Below are 23,567 nucleotides of genomic sequence, written 5' to 3' on the forward strand. Positions count from 1 at the left end.
AAAAATATAGAAATTTTTGTTCAAACTCCGATTTGTTCGAATTCTGGGACGTTCGAAAACGGAGGTACCATTGTATGTATATATTTTTAAATTGTACAATATATTATTTGGTCGCTAAAAAGCAAACAATTGGACCTTAATTTCAGTTGATTCTGTTTACAAAAGTAAAAAGACGCATGAAAGTCGTAGTTTTATTTCAGCGATTTGCTTATGTTTCTGTGAAGTAAAATGTTACGCTTTGTCCACATTTTTAACAAGTCACATGACGAGAGTTGATAGAAATGGATGCAGAAATATTTGGGTTTTTTTTTAGGAGATTTGAAAATATTAATTAAATGATCCAACAACAACTAAAATTTGAACTAAAAACATTCTGTTTTTTTTCTGGCAGAGGACCTCAGTTCACCCTTAAACCCCTTGGTTGTCTCCAGCTGGACTTGAACCAGTGAACTTCTCAACGTTGCAAAACTTTACAGAGCGATTTAAACAAAATACAAACTTTTATTTTGAGTCACAACAAACCTGAAAAAGAACGGAATTATTTTAGTAACAGAACTCCCGACTTGATACTGTCTGACGTCGAGGCTCTGCGTGTGAAATCTGATCCACACATCCAGTGATCCGAAGATGCTGCGGGGACAAAGGAAGTCAGATCTGCGTGCGTGTGTGTGTGTGTGTCAGAGATAGCTGTGTTGGTGTGCGTGTGTGCTGAGGGTGGTCATTACCGTCTGGGAGAGACGTTGCCACATCACTGACAGCCTCCACGAAGGCGATGGCTTTCGCTGCTTCGCTGCTGTTTCTACTCCTCTTCAAGAGCGCGTGGTGCGCGCCGCAACAGCCCTGTTACCCCGGAGACGAGTTTTTGGGTGAGAGATCTCATAACTTCGAGTCAACTCGGCGTGTGCGCGCGTGCTTCAACCGTGTTGCAGCGTGCTGGAGCAGAAACAAAAGCTTCCACTCGGGGGTTTTCACCGGCATGTCAGCGAGTAACAGTAGCGAGCCAGTGTGTGCGTTTAAGCTGAGTAATGTGCATGTTGTGAGGTTCCACATAAACAATACGTCCGCAGAGTTGAGTCAGGGTTTTTACAATGTCGCCACCTGCCGTCAGTGCTCCGTATTACATCCGATTTGTGCTCTCTTGCAGGAAGATGCAGCAACAGCGCGTCCGATGCAAAACGTAAGTGTACTTGGTTTCCACACACGGATGACCTTTTGAGGTGTGCAGTGTGGAAGACACGGACCTATGTTTGTCCTCTGCCTGGCGCCCCAAAAAAGTGAAACTGACCCTATTGAATTCAGGGGTCTTACAATGAGGTTTAGTGATGGGTCAATGAGGTTTCATGACACAGTATTCAAAGTTAGATGGAGTTTCGTGAAACAGTGTCCTCTTTTTCAGGGGCCACCAGATGGCGCTGTCTGCTGTTAAACGTTTGGATTTGACCAACTGATTCCAGGAAACCTCACATCATTTCTAAACCTAGAGCGCCATCTAGTGGCCTCTGAGAATTAGGACACTGCTTCATCAACCCTGCAATACAGTTTCATGATACCTCACTTACACATCACTCGCGTTTTCGGAGCCTCCGCACAGAGTTTGTAAGTACAACAGAAGATTTACGTTGACTGTAAAAGTAGTCAGGGAAGGTTGCATGAAATGAAAATATCAGTCTCCCTCGTACCATGATTCGAAATGTCCACACAACCGTCAACCATGTCACTGCCACCATGCATGCCTCGCCACTTTTTTACGTAGAGCTATACTCAAAAGTCCAGGTATTGTCCGTGATGATGAGTTGCTCCTGATCGTTCTTCAACTCCACAGCCACCTGCACAGAACTCAACTTGGGCTACTGTAATGACATGGACTACTCTCGGTAAGCTCATGACACATGACCCTAAATGCTCCCTCCACACTCTGGCTTCAGCTTCATTCGTAAATCCAGGACTATATTTCCAAACATTCTCGGCCACCGAACTCGAGTGGAAGCCGAGTCCGGGCCGGAGTACCTCCTCCTCAGTGTCATTCATGGCCTTCTGAACGGAGAGTGCTCGCCCGATATCCGGCTGGTGGGCTGCTCCGTGCTGGCCTCGCCCTGCCGGAACGACAGGATGGTCAAGCCGTGCCGCAGCACCTGCGAGGCCCTCAGGAAGGACTGCAGCCACGCCTTCGAGTCCATCGACATGGCCTGGCCGTACTTCCTGGACTGCGACCGCTTCTTCGCAAGTGACCAAGAAGGCTGCTTTGACCCACTGGCAGGATTGAAGGGTAAAACTCACAATATTCACGTTGCTGACTGGATAACTATTTTATCCTCACCTCCGATGTTCAACCTTCAGCAAGACAGGAGCAAACTTTGTCCAACCTGTCACCTGAGGAACCCAGCACCATCATCCAGTTCACCTACACATCAAACTCTCAGATGTACAGCTTGCTGAAGAGAACGGCCGCCAAGTGCTCCCACATCGCTCATGTCTACAGTATTGGACGCAGCACTGAAGGTCGGGACCTGATGGTCATCGAGTTCAGCAACGATCCCGGACGCCACGAGCTGCGTGAGTCATTTTAACTACTTGAAAATTTTACAGACAATGGGAACGGAATTTTGCTTATATTATGTGGTATTTGGAAGTAGAATTTATCCTAAAACCCTTGACCTTCAAGAGCGTGGCCAGTTATCTTCACACCTGGATGCTCTGAAACTACCTTGAAAACAACAGGAAGAGACCCACTGAGTGCTCTCACCTAGCATGTTTCTGTTCATGCTAGTGGAGCCAGAGATCAAGCTCATCGGCAACATGCACGGGAATGAAGTCCTGGGCCGCCAGCTGCTCATCTACCTGGCCCAGTACCTGTGCTCCGAGTACATTCTTGGTAACCAGCGTGTTCAGACTATCATCAACACCACCCGCATCCACCTTCTGGCCTCGATGAACCCCGACGGTTATGAGTTGGCAGCATCAGAGGTAGCAGACAGCAGCGACCCCGAGCTCGCCGAACAGGAAGTAAATATTGTTAACAGTGTAAAAGAAGACAAACCACCGCTATCTGCTCCTCCATCCTCCTGTCTGCTCTGTCTGCATGTGAGGAGCAAGGCTCCTGGCTAGCTTGACTTATACCACTTCACGCTTCAACTTCATTGTGTTAACTCAACCTAAGCTTTATGATCATCCATCCATTCCACTGTCTTCTGCACATTCTCGTAATGGGGGCTCGTGGAGCGACACTTCTGCCCCAGGTACTCTGGGCCAGAAACTGGAGTGAATGTAAGCAAAGTCATCATGATCATTTACATTGCTGCTTTCTACCTAACAGTAGTGATGGGATTATGAGGCTTCATGAAACAGAGGCCTTATTTTCTCAGCCTACTAGACGGCGCTCGCTACTCCAAGATATTTGTATTTGAGCAACCAAGTCAATGAAATCTGCAAACCAAGAGCGCCACCTACTGAGCTCTAAAAATGAGGTCACTGTTTCATGAAGCCTCATCACTACCTAACAGATGTGTGGTCTTGTCTTTATGTTAACAATAGTAACAAATATTGGCTGAAAGTCTCATATCTACGACTAATATTTGTCTCATTGTCCTCAGTATTTGTCTCTGATATTCAGTGCTTCCTCTCATGACTAAATATCCTACCACCATCACTTGACTTGAAATGCCAACCAGTGTTGTGGACTCATGACTACAGGGTCACTTGCTGAATGGATGGACAAATGGACGGAATAACGCCCAGAACCTTGACCTGAACCGAAACTTCCCCGACCTTACATCCGTCTTCTACTTAAACCGAAGAAGCAGACACTTCCGCATCGACCACATCCCGATCCCTGATTCGTACTGGTTTGGAAAGGTAAGCAAGACTTGTTTATGATTCGCGACAGCTGTTAGTTTTAGTAGTCGAAAAACACTCGTAATCACTTTGCCAGACAAGTTTCCTAAAACTTGTTGATGGGCTTATAAGGCTTCATGAAACAGTGTTCTCATTTGTCCTCATCAGAACAAACAAGATGGCGCTCTCTGCTTCAGAATCTTTTTCTATTTGGACAACCACTTTAATAAAAACTTCACATGAGCATCACATATTCAGCTCAAAAATTGTTAATGGATGAACGAAGCTTCATGAAACAGTATACAAATATTCAGAAGCCACTTGGTGTCACTGTCTGCTCCATAATCTTTGACATTTAACAACTACTTTAATGAAACCTTTTTTTCAAATTTTCAAGCCCACAAAATGAGCATGAAGCTTCATGAAGCTTCATCAGTTCATCAAAACTAATATCAGATAATAACACAGGAGAGATAATAAATCGATCCAACAAACCAGTTATCAAACATGACGGCAAAGAAACACACACACAAAAAAAAAAATCACAGACACGTTGGTATCTCTATTTTTGTTCACTGACTTTACCCTTTCCCCAGCCTCTCACCCTTAATCTAAACATCCAAAACAACTAGCTAAATTTCACCAGGACTCTGAACCAAACATAAAACTAATTATAATGACCTAGTTATTTTGAAGTTTTAATCCTCAAATTGAGGTTTTACTTTGTGGGGACTGGCAAGAGGTCCCCACAAAAACAAAAGGTCCCAACAATTAAAGGTAAACTTGTACACACACAAGAACAATAAACAAAAAACAAAATAAAAGCCAATTACTAATTAATACACAAATATATAAAAATATAACATAGACAACACAAGTAAACCAACACAAAAACAAACTCAAGTCGGCAAATTCAGGATTACCACAATGAATCACACAACGCAACTTATATACGACTGTACCACTAAATAAATAAATAAAGACAGAAGATTTACTTAACACAACTAAATAACAATGAATCACCAAAACCTCACAAGACACTTGCGACGGCTATGACAATCGCACAACAGTCCCAAACAACACTGGTGTTCTGAAGCGGCTGTTGCTGGTGTGATGCGCGAATCTTCCCTCTAGGTGGCGCCAGAGACCTACGCTGTGATGAAGTGGATCAGGTCACTGCCTTTTGTTCAGTCTGCCAGCCTTCATGGAGGTGAGCTGGTGGTCTCCTACCCCTTTGACCTCTCCAGACACCCACATGAGGAGAAGATGCTGTCGCCCACTCCAGATGAGCAGGTGCTGTTGCAGCCCCAATATCCACCGTCCAGATTCTCACGAACTTCTCAACCACCTTCAGGTCTTCAAGCAGCTGGCGCGCACTTACGCGGATGCGCACGCCACCATGGCGAATAATGACACGGACCGATGTGGGGCCTCTTTCTACCGGACCAGGGGGATCATCAACGGGGCGCAGTGGTACAGCTTTGCTGGAGGTGAGACTGAGTCAGAGCTTTGGATGGAACACCAGGATGATCTGCTATGTTTTTCTCTTCACATTCTCTGCAGGCATGTCTGACTTCAACTACCTGCACACCAACTGCATGGAGATCACCGTGGAGCTGGGCTGCGACAAGTTCCCCGCGGAGGCCGAACTTTACCCCGAGTGGAAGAGGAACAAGGAAGCTCTGCTCAGCTTCATGGAGTCGGTACGTGTCCTCGGTCTCGTTTTGGAAATGGATATTTTTGACTGGTGGAGGAAGCATTTGCAGGGGGTCTTGAATATTTGGAAAAGCATGTACAAAACACGGAGCACTTTGAAAACGTGATATAATAATAATAATAACAATAACAATAATAACAACAATAATAATGATAATAATAATAATAATAATATTAATAATAATAACAATAATGATGATAATAATAATAATAATAATAATAATAATCTTATTGGGTAGAGGGCAGGATTTTTCTTTCTCACACATGCAAATAATAAAAATAAATAAAACCATGAACTTATATCACTTTCACTAAAGCTAACTTATGTCAGTTATTTATTATATAAAGAATAATTCTACAAATCACTCGGTTTTACGGACTGTCGTGTATTTTATGTCATATTTTTCTCACCCACTAGAAGGTGCTAGAAATCCGTTCAGAGTACTCTTTGAATTCAACACAAGCGTGTCTTTGTAACAGAAAGAAAACATATTTAATCACCTCCAAATTTCATCAGTTTTTGTCACACGTCTCACATCTGTTGACTGATTGTTGAACCGGCTGCCATATATCACTGATGCTTGTGAGGAGAGAGAGAAAGTTCCGCAGCAGAGAAATTACTGTAACAGAAATTGCTGACTCTAGCGCCTCTGTGGAACCACGCAGCCTGCTAAGCTGTTCCCACACCACAACTTCAGCCATCCTGGGAGCATTTCTGACCTCGGCGCAGAGCTATTCTGGGGAGCAGTCTGAGAAAATAAATACTTAGTAGAGGGTTTTTTTTCCCCTCTCACCTGACCAGGTGCATCGAGGGTTGAAGGGGGTGGTGAAAGATGTGAACGGAAACGGAATAAAAGGTGCCACAGTCACTGTGAGGGGCATCAGAAAAGATGTCACGACAGGTAAGTGTCCATTATTATTATTGTTATTATTTGAAGAAAACTAAACAAAATTAAATTATTTTTAAAACATTTTTTTGCTCTTTGAATGCAATATTTTGATCAATTTAACTATTTCATATTTGCAATTTGATTGTGTTTAGGTTGTTATCCCATTTATTTTTAATTTATAATAATGTCATCATAGCGGTTACTTTTGCATGTGATATTTTGATTGTATTATAGTGTATTATTTAGCTAAAGAGAATAACTTCCTCACCAACTTTGATTACTTAATTTCCATCCAACCACAGTAAGAAACAAAACAACAACAAAAAAAACATGTCATCGATGAGTGTTTCTGCAAGTGAAAGAAGGAAGGGGACAAAAAAGTAGTCAAGCTAATGGCTACAGTGTAAAAACATACCTCATTTTTCTCGAAGAAGCGAAAATTCAAATACACCAGCACGTATTCAGCAACAGTGCGCAATACATTAATCGCGTTGTGAAACACTTATGCTGCTAGATGTATTCATGCGTACAGAAGATGTCTTTGAACAATGTATGGAAGAGAATTCCTGCTCGGAAAAAATACATGGGATTAAAAAGGGTGTTTGTATGTTGTGTCTTAAAATGCCTTTTTAAATTACATTCTATTATTATTTGCCTTTTGTTAACAGTAGTTTTGACTTTCATAAAAACAGCCTGTAGCCGTCAACATCAGCATCTTCTCTTCCCCGTCTCACCCGCTTCCCTCCTGCAGCTGAAGACGGCGACTACTGGCGACTTCTCAATCCCGGCACTCACATCCTGACAGCCACAGCCAGAGGTTACTCCCGAGTGAGCAAGAGGGTCCACCTGCCTCAGAACATGAACAAAGCCGGACGTGTGGACTTCACCCTGCAGAAGGTTTTTGTCTCCGTGAACTCCTCCGCTTTGATCTCCTCTCCTTTTCTTTTGTTTCCCTCCAGGTTCCCGTCGAGCCAGATATCGATGACCACCTCTTCCCAACCGTTGACACTTGGGATCGGTTTGACCCCTACAACCAGTTTGAACGCTTCAACGATCCGGATTTAGCAGCGGGAGGACCCGAGCGAGAGGAGAAGCCCTGGTGGTGGAACTACTTCGCCCAGTCTGGCATCTCACCTCCAAACTGGCTCCTGAGAAACGTATAGACACACTGTGGAAAAGCAGACATGTCGGTGGAGTAGTTCAAATGATCACTAACTTATCATACTCAATTAAAGTTGGACGTCATAATAGCACTTTGTTTCTCACCATGTGATCAACCATCCATTTACATTTGCACAGTTTAGTATCCAGGAAACTAAAGTTAGTTTGGTGGTCAAATGTTAACTTGAATGTGTAATAGTTTTTCATGTTAAGTTCAATGAATAAATCTATTTTAAGGAGTTTGCTTCATGGTGGAATTTGAATTCTGGCATTCACACGCGCCCCGATATTTCTACTGTAGTCAGGTCAAGCGGAACCTGTGTTTATTCAGGACGACCATCAGGCTCTTCCATGAGAGCACACTTTTAAGTGTTGTTTGTTATGGGGGCCCACATTCCGCTCACTACTGACCTACGCTACAGAACAAACTCTTCATCACTCTTTTATTATAAAGTTTTGGTTTAATGTTGGGATAAAAAATATAGATATTAAAAGAAAAAGTACAATAAAGTAGAAGGATTTCAGCTTTTATTTATACATGCAATTTTATTTGATTAGTGAATAGTTTTATTTTGCTTGATACTCCATATTTTTATTTTTACTGATTTATTTATTTTGCTTTATTATCCAAACTACCTTTCAAATAGTGATGAACATTAACTTTTGGCACACACTGTACATAAATATATAGCTTTGAACACGAGTGGAAGAAACAGTTCTACACATTTTCGAGGAAACTCTTGAACTAAAACTAAAGAAATTGACTATTACTAACTGGTGGTTAAACTTCAGTTATATTTTAAAGTAGTCGAAGGTACTATTTTTCATCAAGTACTATGTTTAGTATTTTTTGTAGCTAAACTACTCAAGTTACAAACTAAAATTTTAGGCAGAAACTTGAAATATTTTTTTTTCTTACAGCGCTAAAAACAACTGTTGTCATGAAATGTGTCCCTTGAATCATATTCACAGAAGTCGTGCAATGAGGACGCACGATTTACACATTCTTTGGTGTCAGGAGGACAAATCTCACGACAAATGTAGAATACAAATTTGTGTCAAATAGTGATTATTTTTCAAATGAATTTGATGAATGATCTTCAAGATCACCTGCCCCCCAAAATGTCAGGCCCATGCGTCTACCTACATGTGCTTTTTGTTTTTACTGTGGCACTGTAATGCTGGATATGAGGTTTGAAACATACTCTAAACTGTTACTCACATGCACGTGAGCTCACACTGTTATTTCGCACGTATTAGTTATTTAATATTACTGAAGAGACTGTCAGAGAGTTTGCTATAGACTTGGAACCTTTTCAATGTGGAGTTGACTGCTCTCCTAAATACTTATTCTGGTTTTCACTACCACACACTCTAGTCTCTCCCACCGTCCAAAACAAACAGTCAGGTTAACTGCCGATTTAATAGGCCGTACTCTTGAATTTCGCTTTTCCAGACGGGTTCGAAACCTTCCTCTCGCCCACCCAACTCACATGCCAGAGTGAGCAGAAGAAAATAATAGAGGAATATAATAATTTAAACTCAACTCCCTACACTGGATTCAAAGGCTGTGTTGACACTTTGATAGTCAATGAGGAGCTTCTTTTGTGCCACGCACCAGACCATTGACTACTGGAGGCAAGACTTGGCGCAGACTTGGGAGACTGTCTTCAGTGACTCTTGTTAAGTTCCTGTCGATCTAAGAATTTCTCTTAACTGGCTCTAGAAGCTTCACACATAGTGATTCCAACTATCCAAAAAAGAAAAAACAAAAAATAAAATAATAAAATAATAAATAATAAAAGGAGTAACACAATATATTGAATAAAGGAGTTTAAATAAAGTAAAATGGCAGATCTTCGACTGGACTGTTTTTTTTTTTTCCAATGAAAACTCGCTGTAAAAAAAGCAAAACAAAAAAAAAAGCTTTAATCCTAAACAGACCAACAGTCAACATGGAGAACAAACAAACCTAGATTCTATAGTATTCCCCGCGCTCTTCTGGTTTGCTGCACCCTTACATTACCCATTCGCACGTTCTAAAAAGCATCTTAAGAATGTGCGTCATCCATCGATAAGATCTGCCTGCTTCATCGCGCGTGACCTCCTACCCTCACGATCCATCTGCTGTAAGGCAAACTGACCTGTGATTGACCTCTTTTTTTATTAAGCCTGAGCTTCGATGCGATGCTTAACCCCCCTCAGCGGCAGCTGCACTAGATGGCGCTCCAGACTGTAGCCAGAGTAGATGGAGTCCAAACTAATCACACTCAAGAGCGACAAAACTGGAGTCAGGTCGGCAAAGAGAAGCCGGAAGGAGACCAAGACTGGAACTCACCAGAGTCACGGGAAGCGACTGAATCAGATCATAAAGCTTTGCTCTGTCCTGTATGTATAGTTTATATAGCTGATTCAAATTACAACTGAGCAGTATTATGTCATCATCCGTACATGAAGAAGCATATTTTGGGAATGCAATTTCTGCCAGTTCCAGCAACATTAGTCATCTAGATCTAGGTGGTAGTGAAATGGTATAACCAGGATCCCACTACTGTTGAATTAGGATTTATTTTATTTTAAAAAGAAAAGACTAATTTAATTAAGAAACAAATGTAACTTCCTTGGCAGAAGAGTAGAGTATTCAGTATACTCTACTCTAAATATTCAGATCTACTGAGGCGAAGGACCACGAAGTCACATGGTAGAGTTGTTGCTCCTTCGGTTAAGTGTTATTAGCCGCTACATAGCAACTCAAAAAAACAAACTCTAAAATTGATATTCACTCTAAACATCACTTGGCAACACTTGTCGCAGGACTTATACTTCAGTGGTGGGCGACTTAAGGCCCAGTTATGCTCATTGTTATGTAGGGCTGAACGACAAAGTCAAGCTCTGTGTTCATTTCGTCCGTATATCTGCAAAGCTTAAGGATATGGACCAAGGAGAACGGTACCACTGGACACCGTGGTGGGCAGTGTTGTTGTTACTACCAGACATAAAGCTCTAATAGAGCAGAATAAGACGATATTCCGACCTCCAGTCACGATAAATTTAACAACCTCACCGACCGCTACCTCTGTATTCCTCTTTTCTGCTAGAGGTACATGATCAACGCTGCTTCCACAGTCGCCGTGTTTGTTGTTGTCTTAAACTTTTGACTGTGGGCTGCTCCCCCTGCTGGATATGTTGATGAACAGCAATACCAATGCAAAGAACACATGGAAGTTTGTGATCAGTGATGGTAACATCGCAAATGGTTGATTTGCAGGGGGCCAACATGGTGGACCTGGGTAGCAGAAATGTAGCGATTTATCTACTGCGTCCGTTCCATTCAGCTTGTTTCATTGTGATGGGTTTGTTCTCTGTAAAAGCTGGGCTGTGATTGGTTTCACTTTTTTTGCCCAGCGTCTTTGATGTTGCTAGAAACGGACTGAAGCTGTGACCGTGAACCCCAGGCATGTCACATTCTCCGCCCCTAGATTGTAATGCTACAGTTTGCCGCACGCAATTGTGCCTCTACATTGACTTTACATGTCACTCGCAGGCTATTGCCACATTGAGTTGAACATAACACCATGAATATAATCGATTTTCAGCTGATCCCAGACACTGCTAGTGTCAACACCAGGGTAGTTGTGCTGTTCATTCTTTGGAGAAAGCAAACCACCTGTTCATGACGCCATCCTGATTCAAGAATCCAAGACGTGCCTCCAGGGAGCCTGAAGACAGATTTGACTTATTCCTTCTGTAAACCGTGGCCTCTGACATGAAGGTGCTGACCCTCATCCCGACCACTTCACACTATGACCTTCACTTAACAAATGTCAATAGCCAAGATGCCTGCATAACCACGTCGTCGTGAGAAGAGAGAGTCTACCCAGCGGTCTCTAATGGAGCTGATATTGAGGTGTGGACTTGGAAACGGGAGAGAACACTAAGTAAAAGTTGGGAAGTATCTTGGCAATATTTCAATGACAGAACTTTGCATTACTTTCGTTTTTTCAATTCCAGCCAATGCCCTCTAAATGACTTCCATTTCATATGTCTAGTCTATTTGCCTGTGCCACCCCCAAACTTACTGAAGTATTTATCACATTTTGTGCCTAAAACTGCCCTACATTTCCATTCTAAAGGACCCTAACATGCCTCAGTGGAACAGCACTATCACAAAATGACCTTTTGCTTCTTTTTATTTCATTTAAACCTTTAACGTCTCGCTGAACCTTTTCGTAAAGAATTTGTACAAACAACAAGACCCCACTGCAGAACTGTTTTTCCCCAAGAGCTGGCTCCTTGCAGCAAAACGGTTGCGACATTTTTGTCTTGTATCCTTTTTGAAACAGGCATTTCTTTTTTTGTGTGTGTGCCGTTGCTATAATTATCCCTAGCATGTTACCAGATGTCTTGTCCTCATGTTCCTGGAGTATGATTCCATCTGCCAGACTTTCTCAGAATCCTCTCCCTCTTCTCCCTTCCCACTGCGCCATGTAGTCACTTTCAATCCGACTGCATCACTGTCTGGAACTTAACACTTTTTAACACTCTGCATATATAATGGAAATGCCAAACCACTCTAGTATGAACTCTACCCATCGCTCTCGTCTCGCGTTTCTTTCTTCCCCTCTCATTTGTCGGCCGTGTAGCCAGCTAGCGGTCCTGCCCCAGGAGTGGAGGCCTGCTCAATGTGGCAGGGATGATTTGTTTGCTTTGCAATTATTTTCCATCAGTGGAGACAAATGGATTCATACTGCATAGGTAAACCCGCGCAGACAGGGCCTCGGTGACGAACACGCTGGTATAGACTAATAGGCACTGCTCACAAGACTGGGAAACTTGCGTACGATCCTCAACGCAACCTGCTCCGACAGCCAAAAGAGCGATAGCTTTAAAGTGTTCCTTAACCATGTCATTCTTATTAACATCATCTCGTCCTGGTCAGGCCATGAATGGACAAATGCGCCAGGATCAAAGGCAGCCTGCGCCGAGGAGCAGCTGGTGGGACCCCAAATTGATGCATGCAGAACTGACTTGTGGGAATGAGTCGGCCCTGCTTGCATATTTACATGTCATTGATCAGACTCTTTTATCCAAAAGGAACTTTCAAGTTCATCGGAACAAGGACGGGCTTCAAACTCAAGAGCAGTAGAGACGACTGCCTTCTCACAATGTCACTAGACGAGGTTACTCGAGCACTTCCTCAGCAGTACTGAGTACTGCTTCCCCTTCCTTCACCGTTGGTGATGAACAATTGGCCTAAAAGGTCAATATGCCATCATTCTTCCCAGTTTCCTCTTTGCATTCAGGAGTAATTCATTTTGCTCAGCTTAGTTTAGTTACAAGTAGTTTCAATCGGACACACTTGCTGAGTGTTAAACTATTTCGGGTTCACGTGATGAACAAAAAAATTCAGCAACAAACATCTAAACTCGGTGATATGTGCGTCATTTTTTTTAAAAAAATCACGATTTGGTTTATACTGATCTAAATGCTATGTCATATCTACTATGTTTGTGTAACGCAGGGTTGACCACAGATGAAGATATTCTAGTATATGTACCAATAAAGCAGAGTTTCACGTCTTTACCGTATAAAAATGTTGAGAAGTTTGTACGAGGCTGGTTTGGTCTGTAGTCTAGTCAATAGTAAGCAAAAACATTACTTCAGGATCCATGTACTGTTTTTCAGTAATAACAAACACAGACACATAAGCAACATAAAGTACTTTAAACGCTGTAAGTAATACAGTACTGTACACACTTTTATCTTAAATAGAGAAAGGTAAATGGAAAGAAAATGTAAATGTACTGTTAAAACAATGGAAAGAAAATATCGCTTTCGTTACATCTTCCATCGCTATCATCGCAGTTGTTCCGTTCTCCACTGGTACTTTGCCTTTGTTAGGTTACCAACTTACGACCAATGGTATGAGTTGACCACGCACCGGCCATTTTTGTAGTTCCTACTGCTCTTCCTGTATAGTGACCATTTGCTAAGCTACCATTCACAATATCTACTTACGATAGAAAAGGAAAATAGTCAAGAGGGACCCTTCAACGCGAAGATAAAGAAGTTTTATGATGAGGTTATTGTACATCTGACAACCTCAATTTAAACGGTACAAAGGTAAGAAAATAAGAACTCGGAACACGGATCAGTTCGCTGCTATAAGAAGGCCAAACAGACCGTGCTGGTGAATTCACTTGTCAATGTACAAAACTTGGTTATAAAGCTGCACATGTACTTGCCACCCAGCTCATGACAACTCAATGTCACTCACACTGTATTTCAGAACCAGTTTAAGCAGTTTGTTTTGTATCATTCCGACACTAAAAGTTTCAAAATGTTGATTCTATGTTGCTTTAACCATGACTTTGAGTATATCATTTGTGACTTATCTAGGTTACACATGTATACTTTTTTGCTTCTGTTACATCTGAAAGACCTTTTTTTAAATGTTTTTGTGCTAATAATTGTCTGAAGTTTACATTCCTGGAATGAGTTTCAGAGACACTGGAGGCAAAGGTTTTGGCCAGATCGCTGATAGATGCGACTGGGCTACAGACTTTCCTTTCTCTCAATTGAACTTTGGATCTATCTGGGATAACCTTTCCAGCCAAGCCCGTGTCTTCTTAATTTTTGTGCCTTCTGTCTCCCTTTTCCTCTTCATGACCCTGTCTCCTCTTTCCAGTGTCTCTGTTGACTATCCTTGTCCTGTGCCCCCTCTTCCCGTCCCCTCCCCTTCCTTCCCTCCCTTTATACGAAGGGCAGGTTCAAGGGTCACCAATTACTGGGAGTAGGCTGAGAAAGTTGTATGGGCTCTGCCCTCGGGGCTGCCATGTTGGATTATCGTCAGTGAGATTGCAGGTACACAGCAGCTACTGGCTGCCGGCACAACAAGCACAAGCTCAGCTCCAGTACCGGGCTCTCCAGCCTCCGCCAGGTTCAAGCTCTCCTCATGCCTGAGCGGCTGGCTGGCTCCGAGTCAGGCCACCTCTACTGACCTGCTAGGCAGAACTAATATGAATGTCTAGACTTGATGGGAACTTCACCTAATCGCGTATGTATGGGAACAGTGTGGGGAAGCGTGAGCTGAACCTCCAAATATCTGCCAACTAAACTGACTGGTCCAAGTATTTCTGGATCGTATACAATATCTATCATATCATGAGCAAATGTACAAAGTTTAATTGCCGATACTTTTTGTTGGTGGAACCACAACAACGTAACTTGCAACACTGAACCTATTTGAGGGTTTGAACCGGCACGGTTTACGAACTGATGATTCTTTAGTATATTGTAATGTACTGCAATAAATGGCCACATTGCATTATCTGAGATCACCATGTCAAAACAATGAGCTCCATCCATGACACAAAAACACCATCGCCATGACCATTCTGGGCTACGCAAACCTGGCCGCCAAAACCACACCAGGACAAGACAAAATCGAACCAAACACACCTTGACTTCTGACGAAGATGCCTGGTTATTGTTCAGTTAGCTCTTTCCCACCACTTCAGTTTAGCATATACAGCAAACGCGAGGACAAACAGAAGCATTTCAGCAAGTTGTATTTTAAACGGCTACTGAATAAAGAATCTCAGCGTCTGATTCAGAGTGTTCAGCCAAACCCATGGTAATTGCAAAAACAGCACTTGGTTCACTAATAATGGGTGCGTGTCATCTCCAATCCCCCGGTCCGCCTGTCTGTCCACGCCACAGAGGCAGCAATTACAGGCTCGGGCCATCTACCGGACCTGCGCACAGTAAGGGCAGAGGAACGGTCAGCTATGTGTGGAGACGAAAGGTTGAAGGGTCCAACTGAGAGGGGTGTGGGTGGGTGTGTATTTCTGGGGCAGTAAAACAGTTTTTTTTATAACGCCAACCACTTGTTGGTTGCATCCAGTCATTCGAAATACATACATAGGGACACAACTTTCATGTACTTTTTTATCAGTCCATATTGTTTTGGTTTGGTTGCGAGGGAAGCAACCTTATCAATGAGTCTGTAGAAGTCTGTTCAGGTCGACCTGGAGACATTTATACAGGGTCCTGGGTCTGCCTCCAAGGTTCCTCCCCGTCGGGCATACCTCACTTGGGAGGCAATCTGACAAAATGCCCAAGACATTTGGCGTTTCTTGACATGGTAGAGCAGCTTTTCACCCGGATGGTCGAGCTCACTATCATTTCCCCGAAAGTACAGTGACATGAAGTAAACAGTCACTTGCCTCTCATTCATTTGGTCAATACACACACCACCTGTAACCACATGTGACAATAGGAATGAACCTCTACCAGTACTAAAAGGAGAACTCGGTCTTGTACCTTATACTGCAAGTTTTCCTGACCCAAACAAAGTTACCAAGGCACTTGAACTGACTGGTTTCAAATCAAACCCAGACGATAACCTCATCACTGGGGAAGGAACTCGTCTCCAACCAGGTGACATCTCACCCACTCTGAGAGGACGTCTTTCCTTCACCAGTCCAGGAAGAGTTAAACCTGAATTTTCATATCAGTGATATGTGTTTTCCCTTGTGGCTCAGGAACCTACTGACAATCTGCCCAAAGAGCTCCTCCAATTTCCATTGATGGCTTCATGAAACTGTGAACTCATTTTGAAAAATAATGTCTTTTCATTGAAATGACTGTTCAAAATCAAAGAACATGGCAGAAGGTGCCATCTAGCGGGCCCTAGAAATGAGGACACCGTTTCATGAAACCTCATAAGCCCCTCACTTCCAATATCTCTCCCGAACCAAGATGGAGATGTACTGGTGAATCTAACCTGCGTTGTTCGATCTGCTGGTTTTCCCTGTCACTGGGGCATCAGAATCAGTAACTTCAGAATCTGCAGTTAATCTACATCATGAATTTAGTTTTTCCATTTGATACCAAAGTAAGCAACACCTAAACCAATGCAATACCTTAACTTAATAACAACAACCTTAGACAGTCAGGTCACAAGACAGTTTAAAGAGTTTAAAGTTGACCATCAGAATGAGTGAAACTACTTGCAGCCCAATGTGATGGAAACTAAATACCCGTTCTTTTAACCTGAGTATAACCACAATGCCTCTGACTCAAGTTTCCATCCAAGGAATCAGCATGAACTTTATATGGGAATAGTTTTTTTCTGACCACCGAGGTCCACTCCAAGCTAAGGTCCTTCAACATCTGCTGGAGGATGTTCTGCATGAGTGTCTCTGGTACCCAGCACCATATTGAAGGTAGATGATTCCAACAGTCTGGATAAGCTTGCCCGAAGGAGGTGTGTGACAGGAGGCAACTCTGCCGGCTAAAGGTCATCTTGGACAGTGCTGACCACCCACTGCCACCTGAAACCCTCACAATGCTCCTGTTGACATCAGTGATTCTGTAAAAGTGAATATGTGACCAATTGTTTTCAAACATATGCAGTAGAATGTAGAATTTCAGACTGAATCCCTCCCTCCATACGAGTCTGGCACTTGTTATGAAAGGGGGAGGCTAAGACCTGGTGCGATCCACTTCCTTTACCAAACACTCCCATGGTTAACCATCCATGATCCCAACAAAGACCATCACGAGGATTTGCTAAAACAGCCACTGATCTTTCCTGTAACGCTGCTATTGTTTTATTTGATTTCCTCTGCAGAGGCATGACGAACTCATGTCAGAGTGGACAATAGAACAGAGTCAGGACTTGACCCCAAAACTAATTTGCCAGCTTAAGTTCTGTTCAGCAAGTGGCAACTTCGCCAGAGTTTGTTTGGCCCTCGTTCTGCTTCCTCTCTGTTTGTCGTGGTTTCCCTTTGCCTTTCTTTGCACTGTGAAAGGAGAAGGATTTAATCCTGGATTTCACACGCGCTTCAGGCCGTTCAACCTCAGAGGACATTATTTTCTTGTCACTTCCTACGATGAGAACCTCTGTGTTTCTCATTCCTTGCGAAGGACAGTCTCTGCTTTTGATTTAAGCGTCGGCTTGGGCTGCTGTAGTATTGCGCTACAACACTCAGTGTCTGGTTGCGGCAGGGTCAAAGGGCAGATTGGAGTAGCCGTTAGCATCAGGGAAATGTGTGAAATTGGACACAGCTCCGCACCATTTGTGTGTGATTACGCTGGTTTCCTCAGGCAAGCGCTGTCCGCACCTCTTGGACAGTTGGGAAGTGGAAGCGTCTCATATATCAATTGGCCTTTTAAACATTATTAGCAAATGTATTACCTTAGACACACCGATCTCTATTCCTGTTGGTTTACGAAATGAAGAAATATACCCGACAGTACTTTTAAGATCTCTCTGTACTTGCTCTCCAACCACAACATTTTGGACAAACTTGAATGTATCCCGTTCCACGAGACTCACAATGTCCAGTATTGGTGGTAGATACGAGGTTATACTGGATGTAGTGACAGAAAGTTTGGCCTTTATTCCAAAGTACCTTGTGACACCCTACCATTCTGAACCGACAAATGCCAGCAGACCCTGGAATTCATCTTATGGAGATGAGTTGTTTTGATAATGCGGCGACTTTAATAGAGCCAGTGTACGATACGGGTCCCCTCATGTGTTGTTCTCATAAGACCGGCATATTTAGGGGCGGAGTAGCTTTGAAAAACAACCATACCACAGCGTTTTGAAAACAATGATGTCACAGTCACATCTCTTTTGTCGGTCATGACAAACTGCTTATGATGGAAATAAGACAAAATCTTCTGCTACTCTTTCAATATTATGAGTGGCAGTGGCTGTTTACTAGACTTTTTAAGGACACGCTCCATCGAGAATCACAAACACAAGTCACATCTGTGGATCAAACTATTTTGTAAAACCCACCTTTCATGTGGGACTATGCAGGACCCAAGCTTTGACCCGACATTTATGTTTCACAAATGAAACACATACATGTTAAAAATAATGAAAAAAAACCCCCAAAACAATCATTGTAAAACATTTCGTAAAGTGAAATAAAAAAATAAAACGAAAAAACACTAACTGCGACTGCACTGTCTGGTTACAAAACTAATAAAAACAAACTATAATCATAGCAAAATTGTCTGTTTTTTTTATATATTTCAGACAAAAAAAGACATTTTGAGATTTTTTTTTTTTTTGCAATTGGAATTGCAAGTTGTCAAAGCACATATCTCAAAAAGGGCAGGAGAAAATGTGTTTTATTGTAGAGTCATTGCCTACAAAATACAAGGCAAAATCACATGATATATCCCTTATACTATGGACCGTAATTCAGTTAAGTTAAATTGAAACCTTAAATAACTGTGAGCTCATCCCAGATTGCAGAAAAAAAAAAATCTCATCGTTCCGGTCACCTTCCATTCAGTGGAGTGCTTCAGTTTCTGCTCTCTCTTTTAAGTGCCCAAAACAGCAAGGTAATGCCGACAGGATCTCGCTGAGATGCACGCTCCCTTTTGAGTGCAATATTTTTACTACACCGTGAGCCCGCTATCATTCTCTACTCCCCTCGGCCCTCAACCATTTTTGGTTTATTTATTTATTTGCTGAAAGTAAAATGTGATTCAATTAGGCGCCTCCATGCCTGAGGCCTCTGCTGCTCCCGTTCTCTCGGAACTGCGTCTCTGCTTTATTCCATATGCAATGCTGATAAGTAGACCATGCAATATTACGATCACACTTGACTAACAGCAACACAACACCCTAGTGACATTTGTACAAGCTCCATGTTCCCAGAGTTAACACACTAACACCTTCTTCAAACCTCATGAAGGGCTTGTGTCTTTATACGTTCAGGAAAGTCATGTTTGACCCGTGTTGTTTTAAACGGGGCCGGTGCAGTTGTTGTTTTTGAGCAGTTGATGGCATTAGTCAAGTCTCTTTAACCATGGTTAAATGGTTTCCTCTGTTTGTGAATCGGCACTTGAGCCGTAATCAGAAGTGATGTGTGGAAGTGGATGTGCACCCTGGTGGAAGACACTGACAGCGCCATGATAACTCACTAAGCAGACGCTGAGATCAGCTGCCTTGTACACTCCAAAGCTAGGCTTTGTGGGTCGTTTTTCCACGGGGGAGAATGGCAGAAGAACACTTAAAAAGTCAGCGAGAGAGAAGAGAGAATGAGGAAAAGCCCTGAAGGCAAATGGCAGGGAACATCAGTGCCGTTAGACGGAGCTACTTAAGCTGTCATTCTAGGCTACGTGAACGCATCAGCGAACACAAACAGTCGGCATCAGTGAGCACACATGCAGAGACAACAACGGGGGAATAAGATGCAACACAGTCCTGGTCTGGCTGAGATGAATTAAATAATGGGATGCACTGGGTTAATGACAATGGTGATGATGCTGGTTATTAGCAATAATAACAATGTAGTAACGCGTTAAGCTGAGGGTGCTGAATGTCGACATTCCCGTTATCTGAGGGTGCTGGTCACCCTAAAAAAGGGTGGTTACAATGTCAAGCGCCTCAATAATCTCTACACAAGACGCCACACACATCAAGATTCTGAATCACCGCCCGACCCACAACCTCATCCTCCAAGCTAAAAATCTCACGATAAAACGTTACAACAACTGGGAAACACATGTGACATGGAAGTGGATGGGATGGTGGCGGTCGTTTTTTTTTTTTTTTTTTTTACCAGAAAATCTCAAAACAAAATCATTACGAAATGACGCAAAACAAAAGTTAAAGTCGCACATGCAATTCGGACACCTGATGCAGCAGGAAAAGATGGCGGCAGATGCGCTTAACCCAACAAGATTAAAAGCTAGTGTTTTTTTAATTGTCATTTCAAAACTTCCCCATTGCTTTCCTGTTTCTAAGTCAGCTTGCTTCTTCATTACATCACATTCTACGTCGCAGTTCAAGTCACAAGCCGTCGACTGAATACGTTTAACCACCTTTGATTGTCGTCCCTGTCCGTTTTTGGAGGGTTATATTGGCTTTCAACACACCTCAGACCACAGGATTATCTCAGGTTTTTAGCGCGTTCTGGTTCCAGCGCCTTTCATTCTTCATTCCTGTTCGTCTGAATATTGCTTTGTCTTTGTCCATTAAATTGTTTATTTTATCTCGTCTCCGTGCCTTCTGTCGTCCAGTTACCATTTGCAACTGGGTCCAGTCTCAGACAGCCATGACAATTTCGCCTTTATCTTCTTGTCTCAGAAACCAAGAAAAAAGCAGAAACTCGTCTACAGCAACAGATAACAGAGAAATAGCAGTATAAACAACAGAAAGGTGGATGCTAAATCTTACAATAATCTTACAATAACTTACCCTGACACTTCCGAAAAAGGGGATTTACACTTTATTTTCTCGATTGCAAGACAGAATTTCAGCAAACACTCGTTCTAATTCACAATATTTGCTGTTGGCTTCCTAGTCAGCCCAAATGGTGTTAACTCGGCAGACAATTTGGGTTTGTCAGAGTAGATTAGACCCAAGGATGCGTAAGCAGGCACTCTAGGGTAACATGCGGTGGTGTCACATTGAGCCAATGACCACAGCTTGCTAACTGGCTGATGTGTTAGGACAGGGAGAATGGAGCGGAGAACGTGTGCAGATAGAGACAATGATGATGCTTGAATTCTCTCACACAAGTACACTTTCTCCCTCTTGCTATTATTGAATCACACTTTCGTTGTTTACCATTTTGTCTGCCATGAAATGGAAGGTGGATGGAAGCGCTCATGATGGATTTTCTGCAGATGTTTATGAGAAGTGAGAGCAAGCAACTACTTACTACTACTCTTTAACCTAAAGAGGCTGTCTACCTCAGAATGTGTCGAGGGCTCACTGTTCGGTGGAAGCTTGGGTCCTGCATAGTCCCAGATGTGCACATTCTGAAACTTGCAGCTTAAACAACAATGGATTTTTACATTATTACTGTCAATGTAAATAGATTCATCACATAAGACCAGTGAAATCACAAGGTGTTTTATGGATATTAACACACTCTTTCTGCGTCACAGCTGATCCCAGTTGCAGCACAGAGGTCAGGGAACACTGGAGACATGGCGGAAAGTAAATAAAACACCAATAATTCCATTGGTCTCAAGTGTCGAGTCAAGTTATATTGGAGGCATGATGATCGTTCACAACACCACAGAGTGTTTTCGTCATTAATCATTGTCGATACTGGACTCTGTTCTCTGATCTCCTGCTGCAACTGCTGCCAGTTTTATCTTCACCGAGGAGGTCATGTTTTCGATGGACTTGATTTGTCCGTCGGACTGTACGCAAAAATAACATGAAAAATTATGGCTGAATTTGGATTATATTTTCACAAAATCAACGAAATGAACAAGCAATGCGTAAATCTGACTTGGTGTGCACCTTTAAATATTAGTTTCATATACAGGTATGAGCTCATGAGCTAAATGCTGGGCGGAGGTTTGCACCCCCTGAGTGCATTTCTAGTTTCTACTTGTGCGGTTTATATTCAGATGTGTTCAGTCAAATTACAGTTCCACAGATGGATCTGCAGTAAATAAAGAATAGGTCATGAATATTATCTGAGGTCTGCTTGACTTGAGTGGTAAATTAAATGAATAACCTTAGACTACACTTGTCTAGAGCGACCAGAGTAAATAAACTAAACTATAATATATACACAGGGCATTTTCACAGTTTGAGCTAGATGCTATGCTAAATCCGCCACGGAAGATTTGTCCTCCAGTTCCTACAAGGTGAACGTGTCTCTCCATCATCAAATGTTTTCCACTTTATGCTCCAAACTAGTTGAACACAAATCCTTGGCACATGACCCCTTTAATCTTGCATCAGTCCAAAGTGGTCCTCTGTTAGCTCAGTGCGCTGAGCGTATTATATGATGATGAATCTCTCACGCTGAGTTAAGTCACTTGGATAGGAAATACGAGGCGCACCGGGGGAAATTAGCATAGCTTTAGCTTAGCCTGCCGTGGCCATTGAAAAAGGCCACGTTCGGCTTACAACAAAGTTAATATTAGCTTAGCATTTGTGTTCTGCGTACAGGGGGCTTAATCATGCTGCTGGGCTGTCAGAACGTATAAGCACATGCTTCCCATGCTCTCTTTGGAGTAATAATCCTGGGTCGCGGCGGGCGATGACCTCATGGGCTGGACTGGTGCCTGTGGGAGGATCGGGCAAACTGTGTGCGTCTAGCAGGCCAATCACTTAGACGTGTGTGTGTGTGCGTGTGTGGACTGTGCGTTCGATTGTCTATGTGACATATGACACACAGACAATCTAATGACACAGTTGAGTTGAACTTTACGGAAATTCTTGGGACTCAAAGTCCAGGCATTCCGCCGCAGACGCCGATGAAGATAGTGAGTGTGTCGGCCTGGGGACATAAGAGCAATGATATTTCAATCCTCTCCATGCCACATCTCATTAAAGGCGTGCAGTCCGGCTCATGGCTATGAGATAAATGGAAAGGTTAAGCTGTCACTTTGAGCATGTATTACTTGGCTGCTCTCCGACCAAAACAAAGGTGAAAGATCTATGTGACTGGCAAGAATGTATGTGGCTATTTGCCACTGTTGAAATGTAAAACTTTCGCTCATCCATTTTAATGTTTTTAAAGTGCAAAGGGCTGTGGCTAATTCTCTTATTTGATCATGGGGGTTTAAACGGCTCCGTGGAGTTGCAAGAGAAAAACAAACTAGCGCAGAGGGTCTCTCCGGAGGAAGATCGCTTCTGTCAGTGTCAGACTCTGTCAATCGTCCAGGTCAGCGACGGCCGTCATCCACCGTAAGAACAAAGGCTCAGCGACTCCTCTGAGCTCCTGAGCAGATCTGTCTGTCTGACGCAAAAGGCCTCTGGGATTTCATTTGTCATGAACCTCTCAGTTTGTAGCCTGTGTTTTCTGCGGTAACAGCCAGGAACTCTACCAACATAGGGGGCAGTCTGAAGTTTCTCCGTTCGCAAAACCAACACAGGTCATTATCACCTATACTATCGGCACCACACTTTCCTCCTAACATTATAAACACATAGTATTAAAGGCACTTCTTTGTTGCTTCAGC

At 42.8% G+C, this 23,567-nt stretch overlaps 1 protein-coding gene across 1 annotated transcript; it reads left to right on the forward strand.

Annotated features, from left to right (window-relative positions):
* The first annotated feature begins 706 nt into the window (after positions 1-706).
* On the forward strand, positions 707-7,814 carry LOC128754007 (carboxypeptidase Z-like). Its single transcript, XM_053856281.1, has 13 exons — positions 707-866; positions 1,145-1,177; positions 1,823-1,874; positions 1,944-2,266; positions 2,338-2,553; positions 2,768-3,003; positions 3,691-3,852; positions 4,966-5,124; positions 5,186-5,321; positions 5,395-5,534; positions 6,350-6,449; positions 7,189-7,334; positions 7,397-7,814. Exons 1-13 carry the CDS (start codon positions 773-775, stop codon positions 7,598-7,600), a joined length of 2,001 nt encoding a protein of 666 aa, XP_053712256.1. The 5' UTR covers positions 707-772; the 3' UTR covers positions 7,601-7,814.
* The last annotated feature ends 15,753 nt before the right edge of the window (positions 7,815-23,567 follow it).

Source organism: Synchiropus splendidus, chromosome 2, assembly GCF_027744825.2.
Source record: "Synchiropus splendidus isolate RoL2022-P1 chromosome 2, RoL_Sspl_1.0, whole genome shotgun sequence".
NCBI lineage: Eukaryota > Metazoa > Chordata > Actinopteri > Syngnathiformes > Callionymidae > Synchiropus > Synchiropus splendidus.